The sequence below is a fragment of the Panthera uncia genome, chromosome F2, assembly GCF_023721935.1.
Source record: "Panthera uncia isolate 11264 chromosome F2, Puncia_PCG_1.0, whole genome shotgun sequence".
Classification (NCBI taxonomy): Eukaryota; Metazoa; Chordata; class Mammalia; order Carnivora; family Felidae; genus Panthera; species Panthera uncia.
In genome coordinates, this window is record NC_064812.1 from 1,564,055 (window position 1) to 1,572,840 (window position 8,786).

At 64.3% G+C, this 8,786-nt stretch overlaps 2 protein-coding genes across 2 annotated transcripts in view; both read right to left on the minus strand.

The window, feature by feature from the left end:
- The window catches only part of THEM6 (thioesterase superfamily member 6), a 3,851-nt gene extending 1,214 nt beyond the window's left edge, over nucleotides 1-2,637 (minus strand). Inside the window, exon 1 of the mRNA XM_049632838.1 lies at nucleotides 1,982-2,637. Within this exon, the coding sequence (XP_049488795.1) occupies nucleotides 1,982-2,494 (513 nt within the window). The 5' untranslated portion in view covers nucleotides 2,495-2,637. The remainder of the gene's footprint in view (nucleotides 1-1,981) is intronic.
- A 5,247-nt stretch (nucleotides 2,638-7,884) lies between these two features.
- Nucleotides 7,885-8,786, minus strand: part of PSCA (prostate stem cell antigen) — a 3,574-nt gene continuing 2,672 nt past the window's right edge. The window contains exon 3 of the mRNA XM_049632840.1: nucleotides 7,885-8,400. Within this exon, the coding sequence (XP_049488797.1) occupies nucleotides 8,186-8,400 (215 nt within the window). The 3' untranslated portion in view covers nucleotides 7,885-8,185. The remainder of the gene's footprint in view (nucleotides 8,401-8,786) is intronic.

The window sequence follows — 8,786 nt, forward strand, 5'->3', positions numbered from 1 at the left end:
CCGGGGACGAGCAGGGGTGCAGGGAGGGGTGACATTCCCACAGCCCCACTGCCGCGGGAACGAGCAGGGGTGCAGGGAGGGGTGACATTCCTACAGCCCCGCTGCCCCGGGAACGAGCAGGGGTGCAGGGAGGGGTGGCCAGCCAGGGTGCGGCCTTCACACCTCTGGGCCTCTGCTCACACTGTTCCCCCTGGAACGTGTCCTCCGCCCTCCCTGAGGCCCCCAGTGCCATTCATCCTCCTGTCTCGAGACACTATCCTCCTTCCTCAGGCCTGTCTCCCCAACAGGGCCACACCGGAGCCGTCCGTGTGTCCCCAGAACCCAGGCAAAGCCCTCTGAGGCCAGCTGGCTGGAGAGGGGTGACGGGTGACCCGGAGCAGCCAGAGGCCTCAGGAGTCTGGAGCAGAGGAGTGGAAGGGTGGCTGTCAGCCACCCTCTGCTGGGAAAGTGCTGGACGGGGGCTGCCGTGAGCCTCTCTTCTCCAGCGTACCACGAGAAGCTGGACCAGAAGCCCTGGGCCCACTGCTGCGATCCCCCCGCCCCCCCACCCCACCCCCAAGCAGCCAGCCATCATGGGGAGGCAAGAGGCTGCCGGGCCAGGCCTGAGAGGTCACAGGCCTCGGGGACGGGCTTGGGGTGTTCCCAGGGGAACGGGGACAAGTAGAGTGGCAGCCCTGGCCTCCCCCGGAGTGAGGGGAGCTCTGCTCAATGTCCAGGCTTTTGGGAACACTCTCCTCCCAGCCAGCGGTGGCGAAACCGGACTTGGAGCATTTCAGCCCAGACACTGGGCTCAGACTGCCCCGCGTAGGCTCTGCCTGGGGCCCACCTCACCTAGCCTAGGCACCTGGGTTCCTCCTGGCCATGCCCTGGCCCTCCCATCTGTGGCTGGGCATCCTCGGGCACACCTGCTGAGCCGCACTATCGGCTCTCTTGGAAGTCGCTTCCAGCCCCCACCGGCCACCCGGCACCCTCTGTTGTAGGAGAGACTCCCTCTGTCTTTAGTCCCAGCTCTCAGTCCCTTGACTTAAAGCCTCCGTGACCAGAGACTCCCCACGCCGGCCTCCTTACACGTGAAAGGGCGTATGGAGCATCTCTGTCCCTATGGGGTGGGGGACACCCAGGACCTTTGGGGGGGTGTCCAGAGACAGAAAACCAGGGAGCTATGCCCATGGCCTCTGTGAGCCTCAGTTTCCCCACCTCCGGTATGGGGGAAAGACCACCCTCTCACGATTAACATGAGACCGTGTTCCCCCTTGTTCAGGAGGCACCTGTTCAAAGCCAGAGAAGGCAGCGCCCTCGTTTAGAGCACCCAGGGGTTGGGGCAGGCCCCGGCTTTGGCACGGAAGCTCCTGAGGCAAGTTTTCGGGACGCCGCCTCAGGCCGGAGCCTGCCCTGGAAACCATTCCGGTGGTGGCGCGCTGCCGTCCCCAGGGCTGTCGTCCCCAGGGCCCCGTTGCCACGCCGCGGTAGCCAGGCTGGGCTGTGCTGGAAGGAGCAGGCCCTGGGGAGGGTCCTTTGGCCCCACACGGGCACTGCGGCCCTCTCGCCAACTGGAAAAGGCAGAAGGGCTTGCAGCTCTTTGAGTTCAGTCCCCCAACCCCAAACCCAGGTGGTGGTGACCCAAGCCCTCAGCTCCAAGGTGTGTGCACAGGAGAGGCCTGGTCAGGGCTTCCCTGTTGGGGGAAAAGGAGGGGGGGGGGGGGGGGGGTACCGCATGGGGTGGCATGGAGTCCTGAGAGGCGAGCTTAAGAAGTGGCAGGCGGGGAGCACGCTAAGAACGTGTATGAGGAGTGGATTCAGGCACCCTGGGAGCTCCCAGGGAGAATGGCCATCAGTGAAGTGAGGCCCTGGGTCCAAAAGTAAGGGCTGGAGTGTGGCACTCAGCGGGACAGGAGCACCCCAAGGGGGTGGCCTTCCCTAGAGGAGGGGGCAGGGACCAGGAACCCTCAGGGGCCCGGGGAGGGGGGAAGAAGGTGCTCACCCTGTGTTTGCACAGGTGCTGCACGACGCGCTCCGGCGAGGTGCCCAGCACATGCTGGCGGGAGCGCAGGAGCGCGCACACGAAGCCATCGCGCAGGCTGATGAAGCGCGCCTCCAGGTAAAACGCTCGGTCGTCCCAGCCCAGCAGGCGGGTGCGCACCTCGAAGGGCTCGAACAGGCGCAGCGAGCGGCGATAGCGCGCGCACGAGGCGGCCAGCACGGCGCGGGCCCCGAGCGCGCGCAGCGCCCCCAGCACCCCGCAGCGCGTCAGGTGCGCGGCGCGCGCCACGTCGGCCTCGCGCAAGTAGCGCGCGTTGTTCATGTGCAGCAGCAGGTCCAAGTCCGAGGGCAGCACGCGGCCCGCGTAGCGTTGCTCGGCCAGCAGGTCGCGGACGCGCGGCTGCAGCAGGCGCGCGCGCAGCACGGCGCACGGCACGCGCACCAGGTACCAACCGTCCAGCAGCGCGAAGTAGACGAGCGCCAGGACCAGCGGCGCCACGAGCAGCCCCAGCATCGCGGCGGCAGGCGCGGGGTGCGGCGGAACCCGCGGCGCCGGTGCCGACCGGGGCGCGCTGCGCTGGAGTCCGCCGCGCCGGTGCCCGCGCCCCGCCTCGCCCGCTCGCCGGAACCGGCGAGAGCCGAGCTACCGGAGCGAACCACCTCGCGAAGCCGGCTGGGGAGGGACGCGCCGGAGGCGGCTGGTGCCGCAGGCCGGGGCCCCGCCCTCCCCGCGCCAGCATCCCCCCCACCCCGGCGCCCTCAGTGGTCCGTCCCCCCCCATGTCCGCGCGCCTCCCGCCCCGCTTTCGCTTTCGCCGCGCGCCGCGCCACAGCGGCATCTGGCGGTCGCGGCCCGCGATGCAGGCGCAGGAGGCGGCGAGCTGGTCCGCGGCGTCTCCCCCCGCCCCCCCCCAGCTCGCTGCGAGCCCTCTTGTCTCTCCCCAGCCGTCGAAGATTCGGTCCCTGATCTGAGCAGAGGCAAAGGCTCCAGTACCTCCCGGCCCAAGTTGCAGGACTTTGCAAAAGAAGTGGACGCAGCCGTCCGCAGCGGCACTGCTTCAAGACTGTCCTGGAAACCGACCCTCCGACGCTCCAAAACATCCAGGGGCTCTCCACCTTTGCAGGGCGCCCCAGCCCCAGCGCGCATGCGGCCGATTCAGGGCGCATCACAGTCTGGCCCCTAAGCCTTTTCAGTCCCAGCTTGTAACCTCATCACCCCCACCAGCACCACTCCCACCCCCGGGTCCTGGCAATCTCAAACTCATTCCCAAGCATTCCCATCCTTGGCCCGTTCAGAAAGGGAGCATATAACGCCCGCAATGGGGGGAGAGGACTCTGCAAATGTAAAGGGCTCGACAGGGGCCTCATAGGTGTCACGAGCACATGGGATGCGGACCCAGCAGTGTGCAGCAGGCACTCCAGCGTTCTCTCTGTCCCCTTCTCGGCAACACTGGGCAGGAAAGCCCGGAAGAGGTCCACCCAGCTTTCCCAGCCCGCCCCCAGCTTGCCAGTGACCTGGGAGGCCACCTCCTTAGGTCCGCACTGGGGCCCTGGAGAGGTGGAGGCGGCTCTGAGAACAGCACCCCCCAGCGGCCACACTGAGAGGGCTTTGGTCCAGTCCACACCGGGCTCGGCTCCGGTCGACTGCCAGTGCCACAATGGCAGGTGGCTTCCCTTCCCTCGGGCACCATTCAGGGCAGAATTCTTTGCTTTTCTGGCTTTGCTTCTGGGGCCAGTAGTTGGGCAGAATGGGATCTGGGTTTTCCTGGGTCCTTGGATCTGCTTGGATACTCCGCGGACAGGAAGTTCATTCTCAGGGCGGACCCAGCTGCCCCAGGAAAGCCTGGGGGTAGGAAAGGCCTTCCCCACGCATTGTTCAGCCTTGTCCCTGCCCTGGCTCAGCTCCACACCATCTGTCCCTGAGGCGGGACAGCTTCTCGGGATGAAGGTGTCCTTCGAGCCCCCTGGGCAGCTGCTCTGTGAATGCAGCCTGGTCACCCCCCTTGTCCCACCCCCACAGCGGGGGCCTGCTTCTAGAAGCCTGTTCTGGAAATGTCAGTGAAGGTTGGTAAACAATAGAATGGGGGGGGGGATGCTTACAAGACCCCTGCCCCCATCCTCTGACAGCCGGGGCTCCCTCTGCCAGGGACCCTCCCCTTCCATCTTCCCCTTCCCTGACCCCCAGACAGTCTAGATGCCCAGAACCCTGGTCTCACTGTGCCTTTACACACGCTCGATTATGTCAGCAGGGACTGCCATCTCCCCGCTGGACCCCGAGGCCAGGAGGTCAGCCTCCTGGGCCCAAACCCAGGGCCAGCACAATCGATGCCGGCCAGGGGCTCCCCAGGAACAAACTTCTTCTTAGCCGCCCACGCCCGGCTGCATCAGCACCAGATGCGGGCGTGCTGTGGTGGTCATGGCAGATTGTTGGGGGTCTCGGGCAGGTCAGGGACTCCTGGGCATCAGACCTGGAACCCCTCTGCTCTGGCTTCGTATCTGAGAGGCAAAGAGGGAGGAGGGGCTGGGAGACAGCTGACAAAGGTGGGGCCCCCACTCCCCCGCTGCCAGAGGGTCTGACATGTGACCCCTGCACCCCCTCCAGTAGAGCCCCTACTGCACCCCAAGTCCAGCCAGGGAGGAGCAGGGCTCACAGAGCAGCGCCCAGGCCGCTGACAGACACCGCGCCCTGCCCACCCAGTACTGTCTTTACAGACACCTGAGTGGTCGAGGGTGGAGACATCAGCAACCTGGTCTGGGGGCGTCAATCCCAGCCCGAGAGGGGCCAGGCAGACGGGCCTGGGACTGGCCTTCCGGGGAAGGGAGGGCTGCGCCAGACCACCTCCAGCCTGGGGCTGAGTGTGCTGCTAGGGTCAGAGATGACCGCTCAGGGAGCGCCCTTGGAGGCCTGACCTAGGTGACTGAGCGCACAGGGGAGGATGGCTAGGTGCCAGCTGTGTGGCCTCAGGTCAGTTCCTTCACGTCTCTGTGCCCTGCCTCACCGGGTGGTGGTGAGAATCAATGAGTGATTGCATGGGAGACCCATGAGAGCGCACCCGGCCTCTGGTAACGGGGTTGTGTGCTATATTATCTCCTACTGTGACAGCTGCAGAAGGCTCGGACAGTGTCCCTAACACGGAGAGTGCTCGGGAAATGGCACCTTTTTTTTTTTTTTTTAATGTTTTTTTTTCTAATTTTGAGAAAGAGAGAGAAAGAGAGTGCAAGCAGGGGAGGGGCAGAGAGAGAGGGAGACACAGAATCCAAAGCAGGCTCCAGGCTCCGAGCTGTCGGCACAGAGCCCGACGCGGGGCTCGAACCCACGAACCGCGAGATCATGACCTGAGCCGAAGTCGGACGCTCAACCGACTGAGCCACCCAGACGCCCCTTGGGAAATGGCATCTTAAAACCTAACGTAAGTCTGTCTGTCCAGGGGACCACCTCAGCCACAGGTGCAGCCGTGAGGGTCTCTGTTCCTTACTATGGAAAGATACATGTTTAGAAAGCAGTTTGCCGGGGAGCGTGCGCAGCATGACCCGGGCACAGTTTCACAGTGTGCATCTGCGCGTGTTTGCACGCGACGCGTCATGAAGACGGAAAACAGTGACCCACGTTATCCTAGGGTTTGGGGAGCCGAGTCCTGTACGCTCTTCTTTCTCGCCGTTCCCTAGTTTGCGAAGATGAGGCGGTGTGGGGAGAGGGAGGTGGGGGTCCCGGCCAGACCCTGCCGTGGGCCCGCAGCTGAGGGGCCCTGGGCCTCTGCAGGTGGAGCCCCTGCCGTCCCCACCCAGGGGAGCAGGAGGAGGCCCCAACGCGCTGCGTGTGCGGAGGGACTCCTGCCCTTCCCTCTGTCCTGGAGTGGGGGAGGGGCAAGGCTGGCCCCCTCGGGCTCTCAGTTTGAGGCCACACGAACTTGGGAATGGCTCAGGAGGTCAGAGGAGTCCCCGGTCCGGGGAACGGAGGACCCAGCGAGGTCTCCCACTTCTCAGGGCCCGCCGTCCCTCTCCCCTCACCCTGGCCCAAATATGTCAAACCCAGAAGCCCGGGACAGGGTCTGGGGGTCCGGGGCACTGCCTCACTTCCCGGAGCCTCACCCCGGAGGAGGACCCCTGCCTGAGGGTGTGGCTGACGTGTGGGTCGCCGTGGGCTCCCTTCCCTGCTCGGTGGACGGAGGCCTGTCCCTCCGGACTTCCAGGCCCTGCCGTGGCCCCGGTCACACTGGTGTTTGAGATCCTCTCTGTGCTTTATTCCTTTTCGAGCTCCACCTGCTAACATGGCACATATTTCTGTATTTACCCTGTTCACCTGACCACCCCCCCCAACCCTGTCCGGTAAGCTCGGTGAGCGGGGGTGTCTCTAGGGCGTGGAGGGAGGTTGGCGAAAATGCATCCCAGCGTGGGAGACCGCTGATTCTGGCGTGCCTGCAACAGCGCCTGGAACGTAGTAGGCGCTCCACAACCACTGGCAGGACAGATGCACCAGTGTCCTCTACAGTCACCTGGCCAAGGTGGACAAGCCCAAACTCAAACTCCAGCCCGGGCCACACCCTCATGGGCCTGAAGCTCTGCCTGAGCCCCCCCGCCCCCGCCCCGACCCAGTTCTATGGTGCCCTCTCAGGAAACAAAGCCCCAGCCCTGGACCCTGGACCCTGGACCCTGGACCCTGGACCCTGGACCCTGGACCGGAGCCAAGCCAGGTCTATGTGCTGAGCGTGCCTGGGGCCCCAGAGGGACGGGTGTGGGAGAGGCCAGAGCCTGCACGGAGCCGAGCCTGAGCTGGGCCCCGGAGGCGAGGAAGAAGCGAGGAGGACCAGCACTGGAGGTCACTCGGGACGCGCACAGGGAGAGTCTGGGCCTCCGGCCTGGACTTGTTGGTCAGTGTGGCCCTGCCCCAGCCCACCCCAGAGCTCCAGAAGCCGGGCTCTAATCCTGCTTCACCCACCACTCAGTAGGGGTCTTGGCCAGAAGCGCCCTCCTGTGCAGGTTCCCGCCCTGGCTGCGCTCACACAGTCCACCCCACGTGGCCCACAGGTCCTGGCGCTGGAGCCCCCAGGGGCAGGGAGGCAGCCCCTGCGTTTCCCAAGGGGCTTTCCCAGGAATTGAAAAGGCGAGGCGGGGACCCTAGGCTCACAAGCACTGTGAAAGGACCCCTGCTCCCGGACAGGAGGGACCTGAGGTCAGGGGGGCAGGGGGCAGCTTCGCTGGGGACCCTTTTATAGTTTGAATTTTTCACCGTGGGTGTGGAGAACTTACACCGGACAAAAGAAAACATTTAGGAAACAGGCAGAGGGAAAGGACAGGGCGGGGACGCCGAGGGGGCCTCACACAGTAGCAGCCCCTCCCACCCAGAAACCGCTGGGTCCTGTGGATCCTCAACACTCGCAGCAGAGGGGGGTCCCAGGTAAGTATCTGAGGCTCAGAGAGGGCGAGTGATCTGAGTGAGGCCACACAGCAAGAGACGGGGTCCCCAGGGATGCCGCCCTACCTTCTGCAGCTGTGTCCTCCCTTCCCGGTGTCTGACATCTGTTTCTGCCCAGGCTTGGGCTCCACCCCATGTGGCTGGCTACGGACATGGCCACAGCCCACGGATGTGGATCCAGGTGGCATCCAACACAGCCCTGGACCCCAACCCTGACTCCCACCCGGGGGCGCGCGAGAACAGAGCTGTCTGCAGCTAAGTCAATGGGACTTTATTAAGGGCCTACTGGGTGCTGGGGTTACTGCTCCAGGACTCCCAGGGACATTGGGAGCTGAACCCCCTCCACACCCCATCTCTTGGGGCTCCCAGGACCTCTCACTCCCTTCCCCTAATTCTACTCAGTACATTTCATCTCAGCCTTTGTGGGGCCCTCCTGAGTGCCTGCTCCTTGCTGGTTACAGGTGACCCTATGAGTGGGACATGGCTCAGCAGGTAGAGGTGGAGGGAGCGGTCAGGGAAGGCTTCCTGGAGGAAGAGTATGCCTAAGCGAGGATTAAGGAGTGGGTTGGAATGTGGGGGTTGTGTGGGCCGTGTGCAGGCTGTCGCGCATCAATACAGCCCAGCCTGCTGGGCAGTGGGAGCTGGGCAGGAGTCCTAGGGAGCCATGGAAGGCTAGAAAGGGCAGAGGGGCATGGCCCGACCCAAGTTAGGGTCCAGGAGGGGCCTCGACTGGACCAGGTGTGTGTGAAGAGTGCCCTGGGGCCCCTGGGACACAGTGGGGTCCTCCTGCCTCCTACATCCGGCTAGGGCCCCAGAGCAGCAGGCCACAGAGAGCAGTGAGCAGCGCCAGGGTGACAAGAGTTGGCTGCAGGGCATGGGCCCCGTTGGCATTGCACAGGTCACTGGAGCAACACGTGATGTTCTTCTTGCCCAAGTAGTAGTTCTGGGAGTCCTCCACACAGTGCGAGGTGCAGCCCTTGCTAATGATGGTCAGGAAGCCAACAGCACCTGGGGGTGGGGGCCGCTCAGCTAGGGCTGGGTCCTGGGTGTTCACCCACCCGGCCTTGTCCCAGCTCCCATGGCCCTCTTCCTGTCCTGACTGAAACTCTAGAGTCATCCCGGTGACTGACTCAAGACTGCCAGCAGTGCGAGGGCAGGCGCTTGGGCTCATCTGTATCCACATGCCCAAGGCAGCCAGACCTTCTGCTGGGCACTAGACATGCCTAATGAATGGGTGAATGCAGGGATGGATGGATGGATTGATGGATGGATGGATGGATGGATGGATGGATGGATGAATGATGGATGGGTAGGTGATACAGGGGGATGGATGGGTGGATGGATGGATGGGTGGGTGGATGGATGGATGGATGGATGGGTAGGTGATACAGGGG